This window comes from Dasypus novemcinctus, chromosome 10 (genome assembly GCF_030445035.2).
Source record: "Dasypus novemcinctus isolate mDasNov1 chromosome 10, mDasNov1.1.hap2, whole genome shotgun sequence".
NCBI classification, from domain to species: Eukaryota; Metazoa; Chordata; class Mammalia; order Cingulata; family Dasypodidae; genus Dasypus; species Dasypus novemcinctus.
This window is the reverse complement of record NC_080682.1, coordinates 43,457,971-43,485,636: the sequence shown is the minus strand read 5'-3', so window position 1 is coordinate 43,485,636 and position 27,666 is coordinate 43,457,971. Positions and strand designations below refer to the sequence as shown.

The 27,666-nt window shown below is 50.1% G+C and overlaps 5 protein-coding genes across 7 annotated transcripts; 3 read left to right on the top strand and 2 right to left on the bottom strand.

Annotated features, from left to right (window-relative positions):
* The first annotated feature begins 1,229 nt into the window (after window positions 1-1,229).
* PTPMT1 (protein tyrosine phosphatase mitochondrial 1) lies at window positions 1,230-5,972 on the top strand. Its single transcript, XM_012524930.4, has 4 exons — window positions 1,230-1,894; window positions 2,041-2,121; window positions 4,321-4,512; window positions 5,660-5,972. Exons 1-4 carry the CDS (start codon window positions 1,409-1,411, stop codon window positions 5,792-5,794), a joined length of 894 nt encoding a protein of 297 aa, XP_012380384.2. The 5' UTR covers window positions 1,230-1,408; the 3' UTR covers window positions 5,795-5,972.
* A 244-nt stretch (window positions 5,973-6,216) lies between these two features.
* On the bottom strand, window positions 6,217-11,067 carry KBTBD4 (kelch repeat and BTB domain containing 4). 3 transcript variants are annotated; one of them, XM_004457975.4, is made up of 4 exons: window positions 10,984-11,067; window positions 9,444-10,061; window positions 8,701-8,807; window positions 6,217-7,814 (listed from the first exon to the last, which is right to left on the bottom strand). In XM_004457975.4, the coding sequence occupies exons 1-4, from the start codon at window positions 11,000-11,002 to the stop codon at window positions 6,954-6,956; spliced, it is 1,605 nt and encodes a 534-aa protein (XP_004458032.1). In that variant the 5' UTR covers window positions 11,003-11,067; the 3' UTR covers window positions 6,217-6,953. The 3 variants fall into 3 exon arrangements, with proteins under 3 accessions (XP_004458032.1, XP_004458033.1, XP_012380383.1); XM_004457976.5 differs by having other exon boundaries at window positions 10,879-11,027; XM_012524929.4 differs by having other exon boundaries at window positions 9,444-10,123; window positions 10,984-11,015.
* A 31-nt stretch (window positions 11,068-11,098) lies between these two features.
* NDUFS3 (NADH:ubiquinone oxidoreductase core subunit S3) lies at window positions 11,099-15,720 on the top strand. The gene is made up of 7 exons (XM_058306211.2): window positions 11,099-11,207; window positions 11,317-11,382; window positions 12,573-12,670; window positions 12,886-13,035; window positions 13,869-13,994; window positions 14,131-14,250; window positions 15,476-15,720. Exons 1-7 carry the CDS (start codon window positions 11,141-11,143, stop codon window positions 15,641-15,643), a joined length of 795 nt encoding a protein of 264 aa, XP_058162194.1. The 5' UTR covers window positions 11,099-11,140; the 3' UTR covers window positions 15,644-15,720.
* Window positions 15,721-17,188: 1,468 nt separating this feature from the next.
* On the top strand, window positions 17,189-19,018 carry FAM180B (family with sequence similarity 180 member B). The gene is made up of 2 exons (XM_058306212.2): window positions 17,189-17,416; window positions 18,492-19,018. The coding sequence occupies exons 1-2, from the start codon at window positions 17,281-17,283 to the stop codon at window positions 18,920-18,922; spliced, it is 567 nt and encodes a 188-aa protein (XP_058162195.1). The 5' UTR covers window positions 17,189-17,280; the 3' UTR covers window positions 18,923-19,018.
* A 1,098-nt stretch (window positions 19,019-20,116) lies between these two features.
* C1QTNF4 (C1q and TNF related 4) lies at window positions 20,117-24,422 on the bottom strand. Its single transcript, XM_004457980.4, has 2 exons — window positions 24,013-24,422; window positions 20,117-21,248 (listed from the first exon to the last, which is right to left on the bottom strand). Exon 2 carries the CDS (start codon window positions 21,241-21,243, stop codon window positions 20,269-20,271), a length of 975 nt encoding a protein of 324 aa, XP_004458037.1. The 5' UTR covers window positions 21,244-21,248; window positions 24,013-24,422; the 3' UTR covers window positions 20,117-20,268.
* Between the last annotated feature and the right edge of the window lie 3,244 nt (window positions 24,423-27,666).

Below are 27,666 nucleotides of genomic sequence, written 5' to 3'. Positions count from 1 at the left end.
GGGTCACAAAAATGTTCTAAAACTGATTGTGGTGATGGTTGTACAACTCTGTCAATATGCTAAATACCACTGAACCATACACTTTTGGTGAAGTGTGTGGTATACGGTATGTGAATTATATCTCAATAATGGTACAAAAAAAGGGAAAAAAAATTGGAGGAAACACTAAATGTATTTGAAGTGGTAGGATTATGGATGATTAAAGCAAATTATTTCTTCTTTCCTATATTCCCACTTGTTAATGAGTATAGTACTTTTGCAAGGAAAAAATAAACTTAAAAAATCACCAGATGCCTATTTCAGAGAGCTATTTTAATACAAATAACCAGTTGCACAGCCATTCTTGTTACATCTTTGTAGGTTGTGGTTTTATATATTTAAGCTTTTCATAATATTTTCCTTAATGATATAAATGTATGTGTTTGCCCCCTTTCAATAATAGAAGTGGAGTGGACATCACCAACCCAGGGTCCACAGGATGGAGGAATAAAATATGGATTAGAATGAATTTACCGGTATTCTACTATAGAACTACTGTGATTAGTAATGGAAGAAACTATAGCATTGATCTGGAGAATGTGGCCACCTTAGATGCAGCGGGCAGGAGAGAGAAGAGATGAGATATGTGGGCATTTTCAGGATTTGGAGTTGTCCTGAATGATATTGCAGGGACAGATGCTAGACATTATATATCCTGCCATAACCCACTGAATATACTGGGGGAGAGTGTAAACTGCAATGTAAACTATAATCCATGCCGTGCAGCAGTGCTCCAAAATGTAATCACCAAATGCAATGAATGTGCCACAATGATGAAAGAGGTTGTTGATTTTATATTTTTTAATGTTACATTTTTTGTGATCTATGTATCTTTTCTAAAAAAGACAATTTAACAAAAAAAGAAAAAAAGATAAGCACAAAAAATGTATGTTTTATTACATACATTAAATAATGTACTAATATATCATATAATAAATGCATAATATTTCACATATATATGCAGAAAAAAATCACCATGAATTCAGATTTTTTGTTTGTTTTGTTTTGTTTTGTTGTTTTTTTTTTGAATTCAGATTTCAGATGGGGAAGAGCTCAAGCCAGATTTCCTCCAGTTTATCGCTGTTCTTCCCAGGGTCCGGCAGTCTCGCCCGAGTAGTCCCCCTGCTAAAAGGGTTTCAAAGTTCCTTCTCTCCTATCAGGGCTCCCCCTATCACTGAGTCTCTTCCTTTGGTGCGGTCTCGGCCGCTCCGGGGTCACCGCGCCGTCCCTCCGGTGTTGGCGTGGTGGTCGTGTCCACCGGCCCAGGGCCCCTCCTCCCTCGGCCGCAGTCACAGTTCCACACGCACGGGTAACACCGCCGTCACTTGGGATCACAGCCCCCTCCGGGGGCGGAGGGGGCTCGTCGGCCATGAGTGGGTATCACAGGCCCCAAGCCCAAGACTCACCACCGGCCGGGGACCTAGTTTTCTGCCCAGGACTCCCTGGCCCCTCCCCTGAGATCTGCGTCCCCTCCCCCAGAGCCCCGGTGCTTGCCTCTGGGGCCCAAGGCCCTCCCCGAGAATCCCAAGGCCGGCGGCCAAACGCGTTGCGGGCGCCAGCGGTCTGGGACGACTCGCAACCTTCGTCCTCGTCGTCCTGCCCGTCGTCTTCGCGGCGGCCGCCGGCCAGCCTCGGGACGTGCTCGGGGTTGGCGCCGCTGCGCCAGGCCCTGTGGGGCAGGATGGCGGCCTCCACGTTCCTGGAGGCCGGCCTGGCCCGAGTGCTCTTCTACCCGACGCTGCTCTACACACTGTTTCGCGGGAAGATGCCGGGTCGCGTGCATCGCGACTGGTACCACCGCATCGACTCCACGGTGCTGCTGGGCGCGCTGCCGCTGCGGAGCATGACGCGCCGGGTAGGCCCAGCCGGGAGCCAGGCGGCGCCGGGCCTGGGAGCGGGGCGATGGCGGCCGCGCTCGCACGCCGCCCGACTCCTCCCCCGCCGCGCTGCGGGCTGCGGGCCGCGGGCCGCCATTTCTGAGCTCCCTTTTTGCTTCGGCAGCTAGTACAGGACGAGAACGTGCGCGGGGTGATCACCATGAACGAGGAATATGAAACGAGGTTCCTGTGCAACTCTTCAAGGGTGAGGGGCCGGCGCCCACATGGGAGGAGCTGGGGCCTGAACTGGGGATGGGAGCTCGCGGAGAGGTGGTCGACGTATGCCCCCAGTGGGTTCTGGCCCCGGAGGGGATGGCCCGGCCCTCCTGAGGCGGTGGACTAGAATCAGCCCGCAAGGCGGTATCCAGCCTGCGGGGACGCTCGCCAGTTCGGCGCATCACCTAGGAGAGCTGGGAGGGATGGACTGGGGGGTGGGTCGGCTGCAGGTGACCCTGCCTCCCAAAGACTGGTGTTCCCTGCTTTTCTGCCTCCTCAGGCGGAGGGTGTGGTCCTTTAAGCGTAACCGCCTTGGACTGTAGGTAGGACAGCCACTAATTGTGTTTAAGGCATTGAAAAGTGAAGTTGTCAAAGTCTGATTACTCCTTTCTGCAAACAAATGTAGTCTCAATTTTGGTTAACTAAAATAAGTAACAAAAAAAGGAAAGACAATTCTTTGTGTTTAAGGCATTGAAAAGTGAAGTTGTCAAAGTCTGATTACTCCTTTCTGCAAACAAATGTAGTCTCAATTTTGGTTAACTAAAATAAGAAAAAAAGGAAAGGCAATTCTTCTAGGGTTTACTGATTTCATTCATTCATTTATTCAACACTTAACTGAGCACTAAGTATGGGACTGACAATGTGTTAGATATTGAAGATGAAGGCCTTGTCAACTATAAAAAAAGTTTGCTCCTGTGCCACATACACAATAAATTTATCAAAATATTTAAAAACTGCCTGGGGTTCACTTGGCTCTGATTTGGGAGGATTTTTATTTATATGTTAGAGATCATGGTAGAACTCGAATAACAAACTTCAGGTCTAAAATAAAATTTTAATTAAATGTAAATGCTTATTTGTGGATCCTTCCACATGGTTATTAGATGTTGCCCTCTTTCCTGATAGTGTTTGACTTCTCTTAGTACTAAAATTCTCAATACAGGCTCACTGTATTGAAAAGATGCTATTATTTCAGCCTGTAGAATTGTGTGAAACCTTAAAAATATCTGGGAAGCGGATGTGGCTCAAGCAATTGGGCTCCTTCCTGTCTACCATATGGGACACTCCAGGTTTGATTCTGCAGGGCCTCCTGGTGAAGGCAAGCTGGCCTGCGCCACGGAGAGCTGATGGTCCATGCAGCAGAGAGCTGTGGCCTGTGTAGTGGAAAGCTGGCGTAGCAAGCTGATGCAACAAAGGGAAACACAGAAGAGAGACAGTGAGAGACGCAGCAGACTGGGGAGATGAGGTGGCTCAGGCAATTGAGTGTGTCTCTCCCACACTCTAGGTCCTGGTATTGGTTCCCAGTGTCTCCTAAAGAGAAAGACAAGAAGAAAAGACAAGCAGATATGGAAGAACACAAGTGAATGGACACAGCAGACAGCAAGCACAAACAACAAGGGCAAGGAATAATAAGAAAAAAATTAGTGACACACATTTAAAATATATTGATATGGGGAAATGGATGTGGCTCAAGCAATTGAGCACCTGCCTTCCACATGGGAAGTCCTGGGTTTGGTTCCTGGTGCCTCCTACAGAAGACAGTGAACTGGCATGACAGGCAGGTGCAGCAAGATGACACAAGAAGAGACACAAGAAGAAAAAACCTGATGAGACAACAGCAAGGAACAGAGGTTGCTCAAGCGATTAGGTGCCTCCCTACATCAGAGGTCCTGGGTTCAGTTTCCAGTGCCTCAAAAAGAAACAAGGAAGAAAACAGATACAGCAAGTGCAAACAATGAAGGAGTGGGAGAAATAAAATAGATCTTAAAAATAAATAAAATATTATATAGCACCCCAACCCTGCAGTTGGATCATTGTACAGGTATCAAGATACACAAAAACAGTTACACAACTTTTGAAGCTAAATTTTACATAGCTAATATTGTGCAGATAAACAATCAAATATCCAAAGGCAACTTTCAAAAGAACAAGTTATACATCTTAGACATATTTCTAACTCAGCAGCACAGCTGTCCTTTGAGGAAAGACCAAACATATAGGTCAGCCACTTTAAAGACATTTCTGTAGAAAGTTTCTTCTTTAGAAAACAGGAAATAGAATATTCAAATTAAATTAAGTCCTGAAGCATCCCTATTGCTTTGTTGTCTCTTGGGAACCCATCTTTATACCACTCATATCAGGCTTTTTCCATTCTTTTTTTTTTAATGTTGGCGGACCTGGCCTCCAGGAGTGGAGGAAAGTAGGAGTCGAACAACTGCGGCTTAGCACAATAGACATGACTGGAATCCCAACCTTGACTGACCTCCAGAAAGGAGTCCAGTTTGCTCTCAAGTACCGGTCACTAGGCCAGTGTGTCTACGTGCATTGCAAGGCTGGGCGCTCCAGAAGTGCTACCATGGTGGCAGCATATCTGATTCAGGTAGGAAAGGTTTTTCTGGGCTGGCCCCATTTACAGCAGATTTCCAGAACTTGGGTAGCATGGTCCACTGGTAAGCTTTTCTGGAAGGAACCATGTCCCCTATTTCAGGCTGTTGGGAGTTGGTGGTGTGTTAATAGTGGAAAGAACCAGAGCTTTTAAGGATAGGCTGGTCTCAGCCTTTGCCACCTGCCAGTTGGGTAATGTTAGACAAAAGTGGGGGCTTCCCCCTCTCTGATGCTCAAGTTTCCTCAAACTATAAATGTGTGAGGAAGCTTAAATGAGAAAATATGTTAAGCACTGGTCTCTAGCAGGCACTCAAAAAAATGGAGTTGCAAGAGTGTTCAATACCAGCAAAAGTATAGAAACACTTGTTGTCGATACCATGTCAGGAAATCTAGTATTGTAGATAGTGCTGATCGCTTACAGCTGTGTAGTACTCAGGTTTCTTCAAGTATTTCAAAGGAAAGTTCTGGACGTTAGTTTCTAGAAACAGAGGACTCGAAGTGAATTTTGCCTAACAACTTATGATTGGCAGGTGAGCTGCTTTTAAAAAGATTTAGGAAAGTACTCTCCAATCCTTCACCACTCCCTATTTTCTTCTACCCTCCCAGCTGGACTCATTTTCGTTACTTGCCTGGCTCCTGCAAAGTGTTTAGTATTTCATATGGATAGGAAACAGTAAAGAAATGTATCCCCATCATATCCCCACCAGTCCACTGTTTCACAAAGTCTGGCAGGTGATCTAGAGGGTACCCTCTCTATTTTACTAGCCATGGTGATGAATTGCATAAAAATATCTACTGTATACTCTTTCCTGGAAATTCTTGTAAACACACAGCCCAGCTCAGAGGACATTGATTAGACCTAGGAGAACTTGAATTTAGGATTTTAGCTTTGCACACTCAAACTTCTTTTTCTGGAGTTTGGGTAGAAAGACTGACCTGTTCACCCAGCCCATTGCACAGCATGTTGATTGAAGTGGTTAAAGTGCGTTCCCATTTATAATACATGGAGCATAGTTTTTAACTCCCAAGAAAATGGCTTTTTAAAAAATGAAAATCTGGGAGTTTGTGAGCACCTGCTCATAAATCAGTAGAACCTTAACACCACTCCTTTCTTTCTCTGATTTCCCAAATCTATACTTCAGGTGAACAAGTGGAGCCCAGAGGAGGCTATAAGAGCCATCACAAAGATCCGGTCACACATCCATGTCAGATCTGGCCAGCTGCAAGTTCTCCAAGAGTTCTTCAAGACTACAAGAAGTCACCCACCAGAGACATGAAGAATGTGGATTAGAAAGACCTCAAGGCAACTCTGCTTACTGTGGAATAAAAAAGTTTAACAGGACCAAACGGGTGTAAGCCCTGACCTGACACACCAGAAATGTGCTAAGTAATGGATAATTTGCTCCCTTTGTCTTGTTTCATTTTCCTGAAATAATACTGTTGTACGGCTAGAGAGATTTAGCGTGGCCTCCATTCATGGGGTAGGGGAGATGGGGCAGGGCCGGGGGTGTCTTTTCTTCTTCAATAGGGTATAAGAAATATTAGTTTCAACAAAAATCTATTGTATACCTAATGTTATGCCTGTATGTTGAAAGAAAGTATAAGATGAAATCAGTATTGCTGCTGACTTAGAGGCGTTTGAATATATAGTTAGTTTTGCTTAGGAAGTCACCCTTTTGGAATTCAACAGACACACACATCCCTTCAAAAACTTTAATTTGTATGAACAGTTCATAGCTCTTGACCTAGCTTACAGCTTTGTATCTGAGTGTGAAAAAAGTTTCTGCTATTAATCAGAAATAAGCCTTTCTATTTCTTTCTGGCTTATATACCTCACAGAGGAATGGAATAAGCCAAAAATAAAAGCAAAGGGTACAAATCTTGACAGATAGATGAGAAAACAATAAAAGGAACACTGTGAATTCTAAATGTGACTCTTGCTGGCGAAGTACACCTTCAGCATAGTCCATTCTTCCAACCAAAGCATGAAGGAAAACCCTCAACACCTAATTCTTTGTGGGAAAACTGTCATCAACTGGCCACTTCACAGGCTACAGAAAAAAGTAGGACTGGGCATCTTTTCCTATGTCCTGGGATCAGGGGTGCTTTTATTTAACATTGATCATGTACAGAGGGGAGGCTGTGCCTAAGATCTGAGAAGAGGCTTGCTCTACACAGTCATTGTGAGGCATAGGGTTATTAGGGGATGGAAGAGAACAGGCTGGCCTACTCATTTTAAGCAGCCAGCCAAGCAGCAGGAGTCTCAAAAGCCCCAAACGGAACACTATGGGTTTGAGGAAGGGGTGAAGTGCTGCCTTTCTAATAAGTGCCAAAATATAACACAGTATTCAGATTGGGGCCCAGGGAATTTCAAGTTTGGACAGGTGGGTGCTAGAAGAGGAAAGGGCACAGGAGTCACCAGCTCTTCTCCCAGTCTTAGGCCAATACAAACTGCAAATTGGTAAGCAGCACCTTAACACCTCTGGTGACAGTTACAGCAGAAGTGGCAGGGTCAAGCTTGTAGGTATTGGCATCCCCCTTTTTATATCGGTCCCGGAAGACATAGATTCTCCCGTTACAGCTGGCAATCTTCCAGAGGGATGGGGCAGAGCTCCAGGCCTCAGGAAGGCAAAGCCGGGTGAAGCTGTCTAGCAGGGGGTTGTAGCACACCAGGGAGTCCCCTTCAGCCACGATGAACACCAGATCTTTATGCACAGCTGCATGCATGCGGCCTGCGAAAGGCAGCACATAGGGCTTCACATGGCACTTGTCTGTCTCTGTGTCAAAGCACTGGATGAGTCGGGAAGGTTTGGTGAAGAAGTCCAGGTCATTCTCTTCTCCCCCTAGTAAGTAAATGATCCCATTGAGATTAGCACCAGCTGCCCCTGACACGGCCACCTCTAGTTGGGTTGTCTCTGTCCAGACGTTATCACCCACCCGGTAATAGATAACTGCATTGGAGAGGGTATCCTGCAGTGTCTTTCCACCCAGTGAATATATGGCATCTTTCCCAGGTACAGACACCAGGGTGTGCTGGAGTCGGTCCCGAGGCAAAGGCGCACACCACTCCCAGTCAACGGTGGCATTGTTGCACTTCCACATGCGCCGTGGGATAGACCCTCCTACCACATACAGGTCTCCTCCATGCTTGCAGGCCGCAGTGATCTGGTGGCACAAGCTGTTTTGGCCACTCACACTGATGGAGTCATCTTCTGCACAGTGCAAGGACACAGCCAACGAGTGGGTACGAGATGACTCTTTCCCAATCAGATATATGTGTACATTCTCCCCAATTTCCTGTTGGCAAAAGTAAAATTATAAATGACATGTCAGTTCTAGGCTAAGGCTCAGCTGGAATATACATCCCTATGGTCCTGGACCACATTTATATCTTACTCTAACTTACTCCGCTAGGTACTATGTATCATCATGACTCTTCCAATAATTTTCTCCAGGCATTTTGTGCTGGGGCAAAGAATCTGTTGTTTTTTTAATGATTACAAACTTGTGCTTTAGAGAGAGGGTGTTTACAATTGTTAAAGCTCTGATGAAAGTAGTTCTCTTAAGGGAAGTGGATTTGGCCCAACAGATAGGGTGTCTGCCTACCACATGGGAGATCCAAAGTTCAAACCCAGGGCCTCCTGATCCACGATAAGTCGGCCCATGCGCAGTGCTTATGCGCACAAGTAGTGCTGTGCCACGCAGGGGTGTTCCCCGCGTAGGGGAGCCCCATGTGCAAGGAGTATGCCCCATAAGGAGAGCCGCCCAGTGTGAAAAAAGTGCAGCCTGCCCAGGAATGGCGCCGCACACACGAAGAGCTGATGCAGCAAGATGACACAACAAAAACGAGAGACAGATTCTGGGTGCCACTGACACAAGTGGACACAGAATACATAGTGAATGGACACAGAGTAGACAACTGGGCGGGGGGGTTGCGGAGAAGGGAAGAGAAATTTAAAAAATTAAAAAAAAAAAAAAAAGAAAATAGTTCTCTTAAGGAGCTTTGGAGCTCAGAGGTTGATGGCTTCTGGGCTCACGAACACATCCACCTGCCCAGGTCATATCAACTTTAAGCCAGAGATGATTTATTCTATCAGTCACCAAAGAGACCAGACTAACTGATGGCCTGAATGCATGGAGATTATGGTGTCTCAACTCTTAAGAAATCTGCTATCTGCCTTACCTTCAAGCTAGTCCTGAGTGATTCTGCAAAAGCCTCTCTTTCCTCTTTGTTAAAGTTGATCCAGGCATCTATTGCCTCTGTTGGGTTCTGGGAACATGGAACTCCATCTGTGAGGGCCAGAGAAAAAGCATGGTCATTGACAATCCGAAAGAGAGTTGAAGACATGAACTAGACTATCAACATATCCACATACACACACACCCACCCACATAAAATGGAGAAATGAACCTAAAATTGCCTTGCTGCTTTTAATCAAAATGGATAGCTTTATTTGCTCCCATTTTTTTTTCCCACAGAAGCAATCTAGGTTGCAGAACTTACACCTGAAGTATGGTTATGCCTCACAGGGTCAGGATTCTCACCTAAAGTTAACCCATCACTAAAAAGGTTTTTTATTTCAATATCTTGACTCATAATCAAGGTAGCATCCCCATAGATTACCTGCAAAGTGCAGGATGGTTGAGGACAAGAACATATATACACAAGAGAGATTAGCATATAAATACAAATAGTTTCTCAGTAATTTTTGTGGGTAAGTGCAGCTTCCTTTATTTTCCAAGCTTCTTCCACTACAACTGCAAGAGGCCATTTCTGAAAGTAGCTATATGGATTCTCAACTCCACCTCTCTCAGCAGGTATCTACCAGGAACACCAGGAAGCCTGAGGGTTTCCTTTTCCTGAACTAGAACATCTCTTCTGAACATCATATCCAAGTAGCTGATAGGTACTCTGCTTAAACTCACCTGAGATAATATCAGTGAGTAAATGTTGGGGCAAGTGGAGAAATTCCTCTGTACTCTGCAGCTGGGCCAGGTGGGTCTTGGCACAGTGCTTGGCAGCAGTGTAGAGCTCAGGATCACTGTGCCGATCTGCCAGCCACATCACCTGAAGGCAGTTTCCCACCTGCACTGTGCGGGCCAAAAACCGAGAACATTCCTCAAAGAGAGATGTCAGCTGATACATGTCTGACACCTCATAAATCTCCTGAAGCTCATCAGCTCGAAGTTTCACAGTCCCATGGTAGATATAATCAACCAGGAGCTGGAAAACAGACTCACTGACATCCTGTAGCACAATCACCCGATTGTGGGCCTCCTTCAGGTTAGAAGTGAACATAGATCTGAAGAAACAGCTCTGAGCTGAGAGGACCAACCGGTGGAGCTGAAACTCCCGGCCCTCTACTGAAATGGTGACATCAGCAAAAAGTTCCTCCTCTAGACACAGTTTCATGATGCCCTGAGCCACCCGGCCTGAGTGTGACCGATCTTTGAAAGTGTAGTTCACAAAGTAGTTCTCATCCATGGATGCTCCAGGCTCTTCTGGTGATTCCATGGTGGCTGACTTCTCTCTCTGCCAGCTGTCTGCAAAGCAACAACCACCCTGAGTAACTTGGGGAAACCACAGCCATAGTCTGTGAATCCAACTGTCCAATTCATGGAGGGAAAAGGGAAAAATTAGAGCAAAAGTGGGGCCAGATTGGCCTTAGTCCTGGTCCTGCCAATGATATCCCTAATGCTCCCCTGCTCCCCTTCAACCAAAGCATGGTTCATTCTCCTGCACCCCACCCCCAATGAAATGAATAAAAGTCACTACTATGAATATTCCCCTAAGAAAACACTGAACATTCCTTTCCATGATGTAACAAAAGATTTGGGATTTAGGTCAAACATAAAAGCGAGGGGCTGGCAAAAGCCTTTAATTTTAAAAACTGGCAAAAAGTCTAGTCAACCAAATAACTATTGGGCACAAAATTAGGAATGAGGCTCGGGGGCAGGAGAACAGACAAAACCCCAAGCCCTTGTGGCCAGGGCCCCTCTTCCCCTGCACACGGAGTCCAGAACCTCCAGTGAGGCTTGGCCTGGGACATCTACCCGTCAGTCCTATATATGTTCTTTTACAAGCTTCTCTCTTCCATTTTCCCGCTCGCTCTGGTGTCTTCCCAAGGCTTCGTCCCAGAACTCGAGACAGATTCCAGCCGTACCCAGCCTGGGACATGAAGAGGCCCATCGCCATGTGCAATGTTCCCGCTCCCACCTGGAGTCGCCTGGGAAACCATCACCAGGGATATGGTTCTTTCCCCTCATTCCCGCCAGCCCTCTACCGAAGCTTAGCTTGGGGAGCGGGGGAGGGGGTGCGGAACATAGAACCCAGAACCTCCGCTTCTTCCCCTCCTCTCACCGGTGCGCTTCTTTAGCATCTTCGCCTTATCGCCAGCCTCTGCCACACCGAGCTAAGGCTGCGTTCACCTCACGGTTCCCCCACCTTCCCGTTTCGCTTTCTCACCTGCGTTCCCTCCTTTCATCCCTAAGCCCGGAACCTCTGCTTCCGGCACTGCGTCCGCCCGGAAGAACTCCGCTAAGAACTTCCGCTTCCGGTCCGTGCCCTTGGGGTTCCGTCACCTGTCGGTTTTCCCTCGGTGTCGGGTGTGCAGCCGGGAAATATGGCGACGGCGGCGGCGACTAGGGGCTGGTGGCGGGGGCTCGCGGGAGCCGCGGCGCTGGCCCGGGGTGAGCAGAGACATCCCGCTAAGGCCCGAGACAGGAGCAGCGACGCGCTCGGCGCAGGGAGCTCCTCATGCCTCACCCCGCGCGTCTGTGCTTTTATCTCCCCGTGCAGGGGCCGGGCGACCCTCGGCGCTGTTGCTGCCGGTGAGGAGGGAGAGCGCCGCGGCCGACACGCGCCGTGAGTATGTGCGCGCCGCACTTTTCTCTGGACAACCGGTCTCTTCATTGTCTTCGATAGATATTTGTCATTGCCCGAGGCCTTGAATGCCCTTTCCGGTGTCCTTCTGGCAAATCTCTGCTTGTGCTTAGAGATCCGATTGCTATCTTACTCTGCGGACCGAATCGGGCCGTCCCTGTGCCTGTAGGCCTGTCTGCAATGGCATTATGGCTCCTTGCTTAGTTTCTGTGATTCGCGTTTTCACTGATTACACTATGAGCTCTTTGAGGCCTCAGAGCCCTATAATAATAGTAACTCACACCAATTGAGTGCTTACTGTCTGCCAAGCACCTTGCTAAGCGTTTGTGTATGATCTTATGTAATTGTAACAATACTGCGAGATAGACAGCATTATGATTTCCGTACTATATATCAGGAAACAGCAGAGAAATAACTTGCTCCCCCCCCCCAAATAAAAACACAAAACTTACCCAGGGTCACATAAGTTTTGAGGGACAGGACAAATATTAGAACTCTGGTCTACCAAAGGCAGAGACTGTTTAAACATTACTTTGCAGCCAGTAACGTGTGGGTGATTGGTGATTTAGGTATTTGCAAATGACTTTTGAGATATTATGCTACAGTCCACATAAGCAAACTGGGAGTCGGTAGAACTGGCATTTTCTCCTTTTTGGGTCCTCAGTTTCCTCTTCCATACCAATAAATATATACAAAAATAAAATAAAAAGTTTAAACTAGATAATCTGTGAGGACTCTTCAGCCCATAAGTTTTTAGCTGGAGAGCGAGCTATGAGCTAAGAGTTAAAGCAATAATGAGAAGCAAAGTTTTGGTTCCCACCCTTAATGAGTTTGTAGTCTGGTAGGAGAGCTGAGATGCACACTACTTAAGCACAGATGCAGGCAGTGCGAAGGAAGAACATGAGAATAGTTACAAGAAGGCAAATACCCCAGCTGCAGTAATAAGGGGAGTCTTTGTGATCTAAGTAGTTGAGGTAGCATTCTTTCCCCAAGTTTTTATCACTTCCTCTTCCCTGGGACTTAAGACTGCCCCCACCGCTCACCCCATACCTTTTTGAAGTTCTGCAGGGAGCCCTGCTGTGAGATGAGACCCCTTTTAAGCCCCAAAGACCGGATGCAGAGCTGGTTATTGCTGCCTTTGTTTCTTTACTAGATACTGCTTTTCTTTCCAGCTACTGTCAGATCACGGAATGACGTGGCTCACAAGCAGCTCTCAGCTTTTGGTGAATATGTGGCTGAAATCCTACCCAAGTATGTCCAACAAGTTCAGGTAATATTAGCCGTTGTTTGGGTCTGTGTCAAGAAAGAACCACCTTCTTGGGGCATGTGGTTATGGGCTGGGAATGGGCTGGTTAAGAAATAACAGACTCTTCTGTCCCAGTCTTGGGCTTTTTTCTCTACCTTAGGCCAAGTGACTCCAACTAAAGTTATCCAGTCCCTTGGAAGCTCCTTGTTCTCTTTCCCCATCCCACTCCATGTCTGCAGGTGTCCTGCTTCAATGAACTAGAGATCTGTATTCATCCTGATGGAGTCATCCCAGTGCTGACTTTCCTCAGGGATCACACCAACGCACAATTCAAATCCTTGGCTGACTTGACAGCAGTGGATGTCCCAACGCGACAGAATCGTTTCGAGGTCAGTCAGGAGATTTGAAGAGGTTTGGGAGGTAAGGGAAGGAAAGGGAACAGAACAACTTCAGGGTGATAGCTACCTTTGGGAACTGGAGCCTTTTTCATTTCAGTTAGGTCAAACAGTAGAACATGGCAGTTTAACCTGGGCTTCTGGCCTAGGCAGACCTTGAGTTTGATTTCTGGCTTTGCCACTAATGGGTTGTCTGACCCTAGACATTTTATTTAGTCTTTCTGAACCTTAGTTTTCAGATTTGTGAAATAAGGATAAAGTTGTCCCTACCTCATATGGTGGTATGAAGATTAATGAAATAGTATAGGTAAATTGCTAACATGCAGTAAGGTCTCAATACATTTAGCTATTAATATTTACTGATCATCTATCGTTTGCCAGACCCTGGGGATCAGGAGAGAAATAACAGTCAATATATGCCTTCCAGGAGTCCTCTCACTCTAGTGAGGAAAAAAGGCACACAAATAGATTATTATTATACTACATAAATCTGTGGGATGTTAGAGGGATGTTATGAGAACACAAGAGGGGAACTTATCCCTGTCTGGGAGGCTTCCTGGGAGAAAGAAAATGTTTTTTTGGGGGGTGGGGGATAGGAGGGAGGACATCCCAGACAAAGGGAATAGCATGAACAAAAACAGGCATGCTGAGCTACAGCCATGACCTGGGGCTTTGGAAATAGTTGTCAGTATAGGAACACCGTGAGATTTTAAGCTTCAGAACAGAAGGCTATGTCCTCATTATTGATGCTCCACTTGAGGAACACACCCCAGATCCCTTCATCTGTGGCCATTTTGGTCTTCCAACTCCTTCTGTGGTCTCCCTAGATTGTCTACAACCTCCTGTCTCTGCGCTTCAACTCAAGAATCCGTGTGAAGACCTATACAGATGAGCTGACACCTGTTGAGTCCACTGTCTCTGTGTTCAAGGCATCCAACTGGTATGAGAGAGAGGTGTGTTACTGGGCATGGTGGACCCTGCTTCTAGGCCAGAGTTGTGGAACTGGTTGAAATGACTGGATGCAGTGCAGCCCCTCACCCTTCTTGTTAGCCCTAATGGGCTAGATGCTTGAGGACTTCTCTCTTCTAGATCTGGGACATGTTTGGAATCTTCTTTGCTAACCACCCTGACCTAAGAAGGATCCTGACAGACTACGGCTTTGAAGGACATCCTTTCCGGAAAGACTTCCCCCTGTCTGGCTATGTTGAGGTAGGAGCCTTGAAACAGGGGCAGCAACCTCAGAAAGGAACTGGCAGGGAAACCCAGGGATCCTGGGTATCGCAGGAAATGTGGTCTGTGGATTGTGGTTGCTTAAGTGCACAGGCTTTGAATTCTAATCCTAGCTTCACTTTTATAATCTTGGGCAGGTTACCTAGTTTCCCTATGACTCAGTTTTCTCATCTGTAAAGTGGGAATAAAGATAGTATTTATAATGTGGTGAGCATTATATGGTGTATGTTTAAAGTCTGCCAAATTATAAATGCTCAATTGATGTTAGCCATTATTGTAATGATCGTTGTAATGGTTAAGGCAGCCTTGAGGACACACTTAGTGTGTCTAGCCTGAAAATGGAGGATCATTTTGCCCTACCCTGAATCCCTGGGAAGGCAGCTGACAGGGAAGACACTAGCCTTTGAGAGTGACTAATAAAGCAGGACCAGCAACTATAGAACCCTTATAAAGAATTTCAGTGGTTTACTTTGCTGCTCACATGTTACATTTTGTTTATTTGCAGGAAGTTTGCGTATTGTAGAATAGATAGCAATTTTATGGCAGAGTAACTTTTTAGAAATGTTGAGATATGAGGCAATCCAGCCCTGCTTCTTTATTAACCAAATGCTCCCATTCTCTCTCAAACTACTTTGGATCAGGGCTATTTTCCCTTCTCCCTTTCACTCACCCCTGCTGTCTTCTTTATCTGGTTTGCCTCTTCATCCTAGCCCCTGGTTGTCCCAACCTTAACCACCTAATCCTCCCAATAGGAAGAAAAGCTGTGCCAAATTTACTGCGTGCCTCGGAGCTTGATAGTAATAATGCCTAGGCCATATGGCCCGAACTTGTCTACTTGCCAGTTTTGGTTTACTCCTTCAGCCACTGACTGCTCCCCTAATCCTGGGCACATACTTAACATTATCTATAAGAGTATGTGGATGGATCAGCAGGAATCCATTAGCTCTGCTAGACAAGGAGTTCAGAGCTCATGATTTGGTGATGATGGTGGGGCATGAGAGGTAGAGGCCATTTTGGGGACCTACAGCATTAGCTGGTTGGGATGTGACCTGATGGGTAACAAAGATGTGGTTGGAGATTTATTGGCAGCCTGGGAAGAGGCTGGGACAGGAGCCAAGGACAGGGCAAAGGGCTGAAGAAGTCACCCATAGTCTTGTGAAACTAGGTTCCTTTGTAGCTATAACCAGGCCTTCTGTTCCTGCAGTTACGCTATGACGACGAGGTGAAGCGGGTGGTGGCCGAGCCAGTGGAGTTGTCCCAAGAATTCCGCAAGTTTGATCTCAACAGCCCCTGGGAAGCTTTCCCTGCTTATCGCCAACCTCCTGAAAGTCTGAAGCTTGAGGCTGGAGACAAAAAACCTGAAGCCAAGTAGCTCCACAGAAAGCATGTGGATCCTAGAAAGCGCCTTATCTATAATTTTCAGTGTAAATAAAATCCTATCTATAGTTACCACTTCTTATGTGAGTATAATGGGTGGAAATGATGCTTTAGCTCAGGAGAGGGTAGAGAGAGGCAAGCATTTTGCCTGCTCCCTTAGATAGACTTTATCAGAAGGGGAAGTCTCTTTCAATGGGACTAAACAGTTGCAGACCTGGTGATCTGAAGGACCAGGATGTATTTCCTTTTTTTTTTTAAAGATAGGTTTATTTATCTATCTAATCTATCCTATCTATCTATTCCCCCCCCTTGTCTGCTCTCTGTATCCATTAGCTGTGTGTTCTTCGTGTCTTCTTCTGTGACCTATCTTTATCAGTGACACCAGGAATCTTTTTGTTGCTGTCATCTTGCTGTGTCAGCTCTCCCTGTGGGCAGCTCCATTCCTGGGCAGGCTGCACTTTCTTTTGCGCTGGGCAGCTCTCCTTACGGGGCGTACTCCTTGCGCATGGGGCTCCCCTACGCAGGGGACACCCCTGTGTGGCAGGGCACTCCTTGTGTGCATCAGCACTGTGCATGGGCCAGCTCCACATGGGTCAAGGAGGCCTGGGGTTTGAACTGTGGACCTCCCATGTGTAGGCGGATGCCCTATCCATTGGGCCAAGTCCGCTTCCCTGAATGTATTTCTGAGAGGAATTCTGGAGCTGTAATTCAAAGTTCTCACAGTCCTCTGGGCTTAATTTGGGTGGGGCACAGACTCTCGTGAAAATTGGCAGTTTGAGCAATTGCTGAAGAAAGCCTATATTGCAGCAGATTGGTGGCAGCTGATAGATCTGGGGACCTTGGTAGAACTGGTGAATCCCCTACCTGCATTCATCCCAATATCCACTTGGTTCTGTGATCCAATAGCCAGGGCCAAGAAGAGCCTTAGCTCATTTTCAGCTTTTTTTTTTTTTAAACTTCCTGATTTTCAGTTTAGTTTTGCACTCTGTGTCCTGCTCCCTGCAGCCTGACAGCTAGCCCATCATACCTGGGTTAAGTGAATTTTCCCTGACTCTAGACCAAGCTGAGAATGTTGTTGGCAAGCAGAAGTGGTCCCAGGGCTGGAACAAAAAATACTAAAGAGCTGCAGGTTTGTCTGTCTGCTAGGATCAGTACTCCCCAGCCCAGCTGGCCTAGGATCTGGCCAGCCCACTGCAGTTGGAGGACCCAGCCTTGCAGCTGATGCTCTTGGCTGGAGGGCTCCCTGGAGGATGAGCCCAGCTGGGCTGGGTGTTGAGAGCCGCTTCATGTGTAGGATGTTTTGGGGGTGAGGACAGGTGGTAAAGTAGGGTCACCGCCTGGGTTCATCCCTACCTCTTGGGAGGGGCAGGCTAGAGCTGTTTGCTACCAAACACCTTTTTTCTATTAACTAAGTATCCCGCCCATTTGGGCAGGAACAGGCTGAGGGCCTGACAAGCAGGGAGCCAGGATCTTGCTGCCAACAACCAAGTTTTCCCAATTTCTGTGGGATGGAAAGAGTCCCTGGGAGCCCATGGAGGCCACAGCCAGCCCCTCCCTGTTCGGCACTGAAGACTGACACAGAGGCTGAGCCGCCTACAGTGGAAAGTTGGAGCTGTGGTGTGTGGCAGGCAGATGAAGCAGAGAGCTGCTGGGGAAAGTGAGACTCAGAAGATGTGGTGGGGCATGGCCGGGACCCTCCAGTTACTGATTTGGCTAGGAGTAGCTGTTTGCCTTCTTCCTGGGGTGGCTACAACCCAGCACCAAGCAGGTATGGGGGCTTCAGGTTGGGGTGCATGAAGCCAAGGAAGGCGGTCTATTGATGGCAGTTACCGCTGGCTCCATGTGGGCCTAGCACAGTGTAGGAGCTGAGGGAATGGCAGGTATCGGGTGCTGTAGGGAATGGACTGGGTGCTGTAGGGTTAATGGTCTGGGCCCACCCCCAGAACTGGAAAGATCTAGGTAAAGTCAAGGGAGATAGCCATAGGTGCCTTCAGTGCTGGCCCCAGATGTAGTTGAGACCTTGGCTTATTCTAGCTGATGCCCAAAGCAGGGCCTTTTGACCTGCCCTGGGCTTGGACGATCATTCTAGGACTAGGTGGCACCACAGGGTGTGGGATGGGGGAAGATGTAACAGGCATCCTGCCCTGCACGGTCCTCCCTGCCCTGCATGCAGTCCACTATGGAGAAGATGCAGGGAAAGAGTGGGCTCTTCTTAAAGGGCTCCTTGTCCTTTGGGGAGAGTCACTGGCACCCTTTTGGATCAAGCAGTCCCAGATCATTATAGGGAGGTGGGAAGTGTTGTGTCTTATGACCTGTTGGCCTGGAGCTCTTGACCAGGGCATTGTGGGAGTTCCAGGCATTTGCCAAGCTGGCATCTGGACTTAGAATGATACTCTGGGAATCACAAGACCTAAGGCTGGAGGGTGATTGTCAGTGTCTGCATGTGGCGGGGTGGGGCCTGGAGGATGGGATGGCATTCCTACCCTTTTGAAGATAGAAGACCTCTAGGGACCCCTTCCAGGCAGCTGAAGGGCTCTCTTGGGAGGCTGAGATGTTCAGGGTGGAGTACAGCAGGGGCCTGACGATTCTCTGCTGCCTCAGGGCAACCCATGGACAGCACCAGCGTGGGAGGTGGCCTGCAGGAGCCAGTGGCCCCGGAAGTCATGTTTGAGGTCTTTCCACCCAGCCTGGGACATGGGGGTGGGAGTGTCCAGAGGTCCCTAAGTTCATGGGAAGGGGGATGTCTCAGGATGGGCCTGCTGGGGGAGGAGGGCAACCCAGCATGGGTCCACTGCCTGTCTATGCCCCCCTAGCCCACTCTTGTCCCCTGCCCTGCTCCCCAGGCCCTAGCCCACCCCTCACATGGCTCCCCTTTCAGCTGCTCTGGGCTGGCCTGGAGCTGGATGTCATGGGGCAGCTGCACATCCAGGATGAGGAACTGGCGTCCACGCGTCCAGGCCACCGACTCAGGTTCCTGCTGCAGCACCATGTGCCCGGCGACTTGGAGGGTGCTAAGCAGCGGCTGCAGCAGCTCCAACACCTACGGAAGGGGCCTCCTCTTAGCCCTGGGGACTTTGAACATTTGCTGCTTACAGGCCTGTCCTGTGTCTACCGGCTCCATGCGGCTGGTGAGGCTGAGGAGAGGGGCCTCTGGGCCCAGATCTTCAGCCTCCTGGCACAGGAAACGCTCTGGGATCTGTGCAAAGACTTCTGCCCCCAGGGCCAGCCCCCTTCTCTCAGGCCCTGGGCCTCAATGGGAGGCCCTTTCCCCTGATCCCTTCCTGTGACCCTTCCACTGACCATTCTCCCCTCCCCATCCCCCATTTGAGTTCGACCCACCCTAGGCAGGGGTTTCCATCTGGCACTTGCTACTTCCCATTTTGCTAGGTTTCTGGGCTTGGCTTGTATACCCTGGACCCCCACCTATTCCATCACCCAGGTCATCTTGTTCCCTGTGTCCTGGTTGGTTGAGAACCCAAGTTCTGGGTCACAGGCAGCAGGCACAGAGGGAGCTAAGGGCAAGACTTGCAGCCAGTGTAGATGAGTGTGCTGGGGTCAGGGTTTGAGAAGTGTTTAAGAGAGGCTGAAAGGAAAGCTGCCCCAGGTGGGGATCTAGGTAAGATCAGTCAGACCCTTCAACTACCCTGGTGTGCAGTCTTCAGGAGCCCTGGAAGTGCTCAGCACCTAGATACCCTTTTAAGCCCAGCCAAGGCTGTGGGGTCCATAATATCCAAATTTCCCACTTAGCCTAGGAGAACAGACCAGACCTTTTGAGTTCTGTCTGCTGAGAGAAGTGGAAAGAAGATAGAGGAACAACACCTCTTTTTTTTTGCAGAGAAGGGGTGAGAAATGTCTTTGAGTCCATCTCAACAAGGCTCAGGTGAACATTTCAAAGGAAAGGGTGAGGGTGGGAGGGATGGACTTTGGGAGATACATTGATGTGGGCTGTGGTGATGAGTGTAGCCCCTCATCCTGTATAGGTCTTCCCATAAAATACTCTGTTCTGGCTCCCTGGATCCTCTGTCCTTTTGTGTCCAAGTTGCCTAACACTTGCCCTGAGCAAATCACCCTCCTTCCTGGGTGGGCAGGAGTCAAGGCCACCTGGAGGTATCAACTACTCATCCCATCCCCACATTCTTCTAGAAGAAGGAATGTGCTGTTTCTTTGAAACCCATACCCCAGTGCAGGGCTTGGGATAGAGAGGTGTCATTTGTTCCAGAAAGGAATCAGCCGGGCCCTAAGAATGAATTCTAGGCCAAATGGGGAGGAGTCAGACCCATGATGGTGAAGAGAGAGACTGTGGAATGACTGGAAATGAAGTTGAAGGGAAGGCCCACACGGGTTAGGCAAGTAGGGTTCGATCAAATTCCCATCTTCTTGCCCTCCCTGGGCCTGATCCTATTCTCCGACCCGGGTCCCACGCGGGGCAGAGGTGTCGCAGTGAAGACAGAGCGCAGGACCCGGGGCAGACAGACAGACACCGGCGCAGGCCCACTTTATTGGCAGTGTCTAGCCGTGCTGGGCGGGTCGTCATGCTCGCGCCAGCGGGACATTCGGGCCGCGGCCCCGGCTCGGCATGCACGCCTCTGGCCGCTCCCGGGCTCTTCTGCGGGCGGGGGCTCAGAGCTCCGCGGGCCCGAGGCCCGGCAGGCCGGCGGGGGCCAGGTCGGGGTAGACCAGGAAGCCGGAGAAGGTGATGTACTTGCCGTGGTTGCTGTAGGCACCGTAGCCGTCGTGGTCGTGGCTCAGCAGCCAGACGGCGTCACCGCGCCGCAGGGCCAGCATCACGCTCTGGCTCTGCATCTCGCGGCGCCGCGACGCGCCGTCGTCATAAATCATGGCCTGCACCTCGTCGCGGTTCTTCATCAGCTTCACCGACAGCGTCTTGCGCGGCAGCTTGCCCAGCGTGAAAGAGAAAAAGTATGCGCCCGGCAGGCGGCAACGGAACACGCCGGCCGCCGCGTCGAAGTCGCCGCCGATGTTGACCAGCTCGGTGTCGAAGGCAAGCGGCCGGTGCCGGGGCCCGGGGCCCGCGTCCGAGCCCACCAGGCTGCGCGTGCGCGCCGCGGAGAAGGCCGAGCGCGGCTCGGGCGGCGCGGGCGGCCCGCGCGCAGGCGCGTCGGCGTCGGCGTACACCAGGTAGCCGCTGAAGGTGGCGCCCGGCGCGCCGAGCGCATACTGGGGCGCGCCGTGCAGCCGTAGCCACACCGTGTCGCCGTAGTCGAGCTGCAGCATGGCGCTCTGGCTGGCGGCGCGCCGCGCGCCGGGCCGCCGCTGCTCGTCGAAGGCCAGCGTCTGCACCTCGTCGCTGTTGCGCACCAGCATCACTGACAGGCTCTTGTGCGGGGCCTTGCCCGCCGTGAAGGAGAAGAAGTAGGCGCCCGGCACGCGACAGCGGAACTGGCCTGTGGCCGCGTCGAAGTCGCCGCCAATGTTCACGAACACCTTGTCGAAGGTCACCGCCATCTCCGACGTGCCCTCCAGGGAGCTGGTGCGTGCCGCCGAGAAGGCCGAGCGCAGCTCCGACGAGCCCGGGGCTGCGCCCAGTGCCCAGCACGCGACCGGGCCCAGCAGGCCCAGCAGGAGCGTCAGCATGGCCCCTGGGAAGGAGGCACAGGGGGCTGGACAAGAGAGCTGGGTGGCGCCGCCCCCAAAGGCGCGGCCCTTCCGGATGGGGTGGCAGGGATTTTCTTCCCAGCCCTGCCTTTGCTTTATTCCTGGGTCTTGGTTTCCCAACACTCTCGGACTAGGGACAAACACCCCCAGAATTTGGAATGAGTAGATCTGTGGTGGGGCCTGGGAATTTGCATTTCTAACAAGTTCCCCAGTGATGCTGATGCTGCTGGTCCAGGGACAGCACTTTGAGAACCACTGAATTAGGCCTGTAATTCTCCCAACATTTTTTTCCCCCTGTAAGCACGGGAAGCCCTTTCTCAAGTGAAAGCTCGCAACAATATACCACAGATATAAATACAAATGCTATGGTTGAAGGGGCCTACAGCCCTCTCTTATGAGCTCACCCCAGCACCAAGAAGCCCTGGAAATATGGGGGGTGTTGAGCGGCCTCTGAGTCTCTCACAGCCTCCAGTTTGCTGCACTTTTCTGAGGCTATTCCCGGGTCCTTGGCTCTCTCTTAATGTCCTCCATGATGGCTACCGTTTAAGCTCCCTTCTGGGCAGGCGAGGAAATAGCTGCTCCCTGACCCCATCTCTGGCCTCTGCACCATTGAAAGGGCAGCTCCCACTCCAGACCTCTGGACACCACTGAAGCGGCCAGAACAGGTGGACTTTGAGATGACTCCCCGTCACCATGAAATCAGAGAAACAGGGAAGGTGATTCCTCTCTGCTTGAGGGCAGGTCACTAAGGGGAAGGGGAGAGCCAGGAGCTGCGGGGGATGGGAGGGGAGAGAATACCAGCAGGGCTTCGGCCAAACTGAGATCAATAGCCTTGTTCCTCAGGGGTGGTGGAGTGGAGACAGTTAGATCTGGGCTTTTATCCTGGCTCCACCACTTACACACTATGAACCCTTGGACAAGTTCCTTAACATCTCTGGGCTTGGTGTCCTCTGTTTATGGGGTGGAACCTGCCTCCAAGTCTCTTATGAGGATGCCGAGATTGCAGGTATGAACATGGTTTGTGAATGTCAGTACTGCCAAGGTATGCAGATGCTTCTGTTCTTGGCCCTGACTAAAGTGATCTGATAATATTCTTAACATAAGGGGTTAGGGACTCTGACCCTTGATGGCTTGGTAAAGGCACTGCTTAACCCAAAGGAATCACTCTCCCATGGGATTCCAGGCCTCATGCTTCCTAGCAGGGCACAGGCTTTGGGGCCTGAATACCCAAAGGCCCTGAAGTGCAGACAAAAATGAGCAGGAGAAACTAGGATGTGGGCTTCTATAGGAAAGACCCTGGAAGTGTGTGTGGACCTGTGTCTCTTAGAGACACTGGGGGGCTGCTGAAAAGGGTTGCCAGGCACAGCAGTGCAGATGTGTACTGCACAAGGGTAGGTGGGAGCTGGAATCTAGGTCACATCTACTTGCCCAGTTGTGTGGAGCCATGGCCACCCAGGGGAAAGTGTGCCTTTTTATAATTCTCATAATAAAAACTCCAAGTTGCCTTCAAAGCTGAACACACCTTCCCTTCAGAGAAGGTACCTTTTCTAATTCTCACAAAGGTACCCTATGGGATAATGGCCTTGATGAGGACAGGGAAGAGGGTGGGGGTCCATCAGCAGGGGAAGAGATTGCACGTCACAGAAGTCCAATGCAGTCTCTTACAAAGTTCTTTGGACACTTCTGGTCTTATAACAAACCTGTGAAACAGGCAGGCCCTTTCCCATTTTATATATGAGAAAACTGAGCCTCAATGGTCCAAGGTCACCCATTGAGCACTGCTGGGACAAACCTTGAACCCAGATGTTTTGTTTTTGTTTTTCTTTACTTCCAATGCAGTGTCCTTCCACCACTTTTCCCTCCCATACACAGGTATCTCCAGCCAACCAGTCCTCTGCCTCAGTTTCCCTTTTTTCAAATATAGGAAGGAAGATATGTGGGAATCTTAGGAGAAACAAAACAGAAAACCCGTAGTGTGTTGTCTTCTGTGAGCATGGGAACAACTCATGCTTCCTGAACAGGTCCTGCCCCAGGAGCATCTGCCCACACCCACCCCCCAGTAATCTCTGCCAGGGCTGGTGCACCCTGCCAGTGCCAGAGGGTCTTCCTGTTTGCCCAGGACCCAGCATCTGCTTTACCCATTGCTGCGTATTTCCTGATCCCTGAGTCCCCAGTCTTATCGGAACCCCCTTCCCTGAGCAGGTGAAAGGGGGCTGGGGAAGTGGTGAGCTTCATAGCACCAGGGAAGGAATGGCTATTCCTAGCTCTGTCCAGGTGGGGCTCAAAGTAGTCATCTTCAAAGAGAAATACCTGGGACACAAGAGCTGGGTACACAGAGAGGGAGCAGACTCAGAGCCCCTGAACCACAGTGGGAATTTCCAGGATGTCAGGCTGAGGGATCTAGGGGCCCCCTCTATTCCCCAATCAACCCATTCTCAAGCTAGAACCCCACTCTCCACTTACCTTGAAAGCTCCTCACGATCCCGAGGAGATAGTGCCCCTTTCACAATAGAAGCCCATTAATCCTTTGTCATGGAAAAAAAATCCCCCCCAAAGGGGTTCCCTAGGTCCTCTCTACGCCCCCACCGCTGACCTCCCTTCACCCACCCCTTCGGAATGAGCCTCTTTCTTGAAGAAGCTCCTGGGTCCTCCTTTAAGGGGAAAAGGACCCGATTCTTCTGACCCCTCTCCCGCCTCTGATAAAAGAGAAGCCTTGCCCCTGGCCCGCCCGCCTTGCGCTGCTCTCACCTGGCGGGGGGCGGCGGTCGGGTCGGTCCGGGATCTGTAGGAGCCCGCCACCCGGCTCCGGGCTCCCGGGCTGCGCACTGAGCACCCGCGCTGCGGCTGGGCCGAGCCTGGCGGGGACGGCTGGAGCTCCGGCCGCTCCTACCGGCCTGAGGCGGAGGCGGATGGGGCGCGGGGCGGCGAGGCGCGGGGAGGCGTGCGGGGAAGAAGACAGAGGAAGAGGCAGCCAAGCGGAGAGGCGGGAGGGAGTAGAGGCAGGGGAGAGGCGCGGATGCAGGCGAGTAGAAGAAAGGAGAGGGAGGGGCGCGCCGAGGAGGGGAGCCGAGCTGCAGAGCTCTGGGGCACCGCATGGAGGAGGCCCCTGCACAGGCTGCAGCCCAGGGGCTGGACTCTTCTTCCCCACGACCTAAGAGCTAGAGAGAAGGCATAATTACCCCAAGTTAGCAGATGGAGAAACTGAGGCCCCAAAGGAACTTATAACTGGAGACAGAGGCCAAATTGGGGGTGGTCCAGGACACTCTCCAGACCAGTCACTTCCCTGGTTTGCGGCGGGGGGCGGGGGCGGGGAGGGGGGGTTGCAGTATGGGACTAGTGTAGCTGAGAGTCTAGAGTAGCCTTTGGGCTGCAAGGACAGTGGAAGGTGAGGTTTGGTTGGGACAGATGTCCAGGCTGAGTGGCATTGGGAGAGGGGGTCTGAAGGAAGAGAAGAATAAATGGGTCAATGTCGACAGTAAAGGAAGGAAAGGCTTAAAGTGACCTGATTTTTCCTCCACACCTCCAAATCTGAAAATGCCCCACAGTAGATTAGGAAGGAAGAAGACAAAGCTGGGAGGTGTCAGAGACTGGGCTGGGGCCACTCAGGGGATGGCGTGAGTGAGGAGGGAGGCATTGGGACAGAGGTGAATTTTCAGCTGGAACAGCGGCCTCTGTGGCTTCTGCAAGAAGGGGACAGGTTGAGAGGGTGCTGGGAGGGCCTGAAGGATCTCTGGTTGGAGAGGGAAAACTACACACCCTGCCTAGGTGGGGCTGGGGCCAGGGCCGCGGGAGTCCAGCAGGGCATCAGGGCTGGGCACAATTGTCTTCCACACTCACCAGAGGCCCTTACAATGACCTTCCCTCAGGGCTGCTTTTCTATCTTGAGCCACGCTGGGAAATGCCCAAGTTGCCTGGCACTCAGTAGATGTCGAACGAGTGGATAACTTTTGAAGAACCTTACACTCAGCTGCCAGGAGCTGAGCCATCCACTTGCCAGCTTGACTCTGGAGGCCTGGGCACTAGTCCTGAGTTCCTGAGAGGCCTGCTGTCAGTTCTCCCCCAACCCCGCACCCCTTCTGTGAAACACTTGCCCTCTGGAGCTTTCCTTCTGAGACTCTCTCTAAACTCATTTGTCCACAATTCCCTTCCAAGCTTTAATCTTAACACAGGTCAGTTCTCATGAAGGTGTTGGTAATGATGATGGGCTCATTACGTTACTCTTAAGGGTGTTAGGTGAATGATGAAATGAGTGAATGAAGATGTGTCTTAAAGAAGGGAATCAACGGTGGTATTCCAGGCTGGGTAATGGGAGTCTTTTAGGATGTGGTGTCCTTGTCAGGTCTCAACTGTCTCCTTCATCAGCTTTGAAACTTGGGCCATAGGCAGCCACATCCCTTCTTAGGGCATTGTACCCCATCTGGACCTGGAGGGAGGTGCTTCCCTCTTGAACATATCTCTTGAAGGTGAGATTCAAAGGAGGGGAGAAGACTGGATGATTAAATCACAATGGGGGCCTGGCTCAGCCTTAGGATCATTTAACCTTTTCTCTGGATTCACAAAAGGAGTTTTCAGCAGAGGAGCTGGAATGGGGAGTGGAAACAGGAGGCTGGAGCAGATGATGGTGGAGATTGCTTCAGGGGACTGGGACAGGGAAGAGGCCGTGCGGGGGAAGGATATGGAGAAAGAGGATGCAGTGAGCTGGTGGGTGTGTAGAGCAGCCTGGGGTGATGAGCCAGGGGGTACCAGAATGGAAGTTAGGAAGAGGTGGCAGCTAGGTTCAGAGAAAGGAGCCCTAGGCTAGGCTGTAGTTCACACCTGCTCCTCTGCTGTGTAACCACCACCACCACACCACCACCATCATCATTTTAACAGGTTCCATTTACTGAGAGGAGCAGATGCCCGTCAGTGCTAACCCCAACCCCCAGGCTTACCTGGAGGCCACCAGCAGACTGTTCCTGCAACATGCCATGCTTCCAGTCTCTCTCTGCCTAAGGGTATTCTCTGTTTCCAAAGTGGGCAGGTCAGAACGTCCCTCAACCAAGGACTGTCCAGTTAGTGGACAAGCTCTCCAGCTTTTTGGTCCTCTGGGGGACAATTCCCAATTCCGAGGCATATTTCAGAGTCTCAGAGAGACCCCAGCAGATATGAACCTAGGTTGTCCATGGTAGTAACCTACTCAGATCTGTCTGCTCTATTTGCTTCCCCCTTTCCTTGTCTCACTTCCCACTTCCCTCCCCATGTTTCTTGGGATCACCTCCTCCATAAACTACTTGCACCCAAATCCCTGTCTCAGGGTCTGCTTTTGGGGAAACCCAGACTAAGACACTGAACAACAACTGTGTACCTGGCACTGAACCAGTTCTTTTTCACATCCAGTACTTTAATTTCCATAGTAACCCCTGAAGTAGGTATCATTAACCCAACTTTACAAATGAAGAATAAAGGGGTTCATATAGGGACAAGATTCAAATCCAGGTCAGGTTCCAAAACCAAATCTTTAAGCATTGTGCTCTCCGGCTTCCCTCCAACTAACTCAGCTTTGGGAGTTTCTTCAAATCTGCATGTGCAGATTGAGGAGAGAAAAAGGAGACTTCACTTGCCTTTTAGGCAGGAGTTGATATTGAAATACTTCATATGGGATCCTTTAACAGAAGAGTTGTGGAAGTGGATGGTATGCTGTCTTTTGAAGATAATCATGGAGGTGTTGAAAATCTTGAATTGGCACATTTGTTCCCATGCCTGGCTTTTTAAAAATTGTCCTTTAGGATAAATAAGAAGTAGTCTGCTCTTCCAGTCTTTTTTTTTTTTTTTTTTTTAAAGATTTATTTATTTATTTAATTTCCCCCCCTCCCCTGGTTGTCTGTTCTTGGTGTCTATTTGCTGCGTCTTGTTTCTTTGTCCACTTCTGTTGTCGTCAGCGGCACGGGAAGTGTGGGCGGCGCCATTCCTGGGCAGGCTGCTCTTTCTTTTCACGCTGGGCGGCTTTCCTCATGGGCGCACTCCTTGCGCGTGGGGCTCCCCCACGCGGGGGACACCCTTGCGTAGCAAGGCACTCCTTGCGCGCATCAGCACTGCGCATGGCCAGCTCCACACGGGTCAAGGAGGCCCGGGGTTTGAACCGCGGACCTCCCATATGGTAGACGGACGCCCTAACCACTGCGCCAAAGTCCGTTTCCCTGCTCTTCCAGTCTTGAAGACTGTCAGGGTCCTCTGGGAATTCTCAGGTCACCCCGGAACCATTTTAAAGAGGTTCATCTCAATTTTAATTTCTAACGTAGTCAACACTGATAGATAGCAACCCACAAAACTGATAACCCACAGAGTTCTTAGGGGTCTTTAATTTTTCAGAGAACAAAAATAGATAATGGGGAAGTGAATTTGGCCCAATGGATAGGGCGTTCG

Excerpts from the sequence above, each read along its gene's own strand:
- KBTBD4 (XM_004457975.4), bottom strand. Across the intron at positions 8,808-9,443 it reads ACTCACTGATATTATCTCAG|ATGGAGTTCCATGTTCCCAG; the intron begins GTGAGTTTAAGC and ends TGGCCCTCACAG. Across the intron at positions 7,815-8,700 it reads CACTCAGGACTAGCTTGAAG|GAAATTGGGGAGAATGTACA; the intron begins GTAAGGCAGATA and ends TTTTGCCAACAG.
- FAM180B (XM_058306212.2), top strand. The coding sequence starts at position 17,281 with ATGAAGCAGAGAGCTGCTGGGGAAAGTGAGACTCAGAAGATGTGGTGG. Across the intron at positions 17,417-18,491 it reads TACAACCCAGCACCAAGCAG|GCCCTAGCCCACCCCTCACA; the intron begins GTATGGGGGCTT and ends CCTGCTCCCCAG.
- NDUFS3 (XM_058306211.2), top strand. The coding sequence starts at position 11,141 with ATGGCGACGGCGGCGGCGACTAGGGGCTGGTGGCGGGGGCTCGCGGGA. Across the intron at positions 11,208-11,316 it reads AGCCGCGGCGCTGGCCCGGG|GGGCCGGGCGACCCTCGGCG; the intron begins GTGAGCAGAGAC and ends CTCCCCGTGCAG. Across the intron at positions 11,383-12,572 it reads CGCCGCGGCCGACACGCGCC|CTACTGTCAGATCACGGAAT; the intron begins GTGAGTATGTGC and ends TTTTCTTTCCAG.
- C1QTNF4 (XM_004457980.4), bottom strand. The coding sequence starts at position 21,243 with ATGCTGACGCTCCTGCTGGGCCTGCTGGGCCCGGTCGCGTGCTGGGCA.
- PTPMT1 (XM_012524930.4), top strand. The coding sequence starts at position 1,409 with ATGAGTGGGTATCACAGGCCCCAAGCCCAAGACTCACCACCGGCCGGG. Across the intron at positions 1,895-2,040 it reads TGCGGAGCATGACGCGCCGG|CTAGTACAGGACGAGAACGT; the intron begins GTAGGCCCAGCC and ends TTGCTTCGGCAG. Across the intron at positions 4,513-5,659 it reads TGGCAGCATATCTGATTCAG|GTGAACAAGTGGAGCCCAGA; the intron begins GTAGGAAAGGTT and ends TCTATACTTCAG.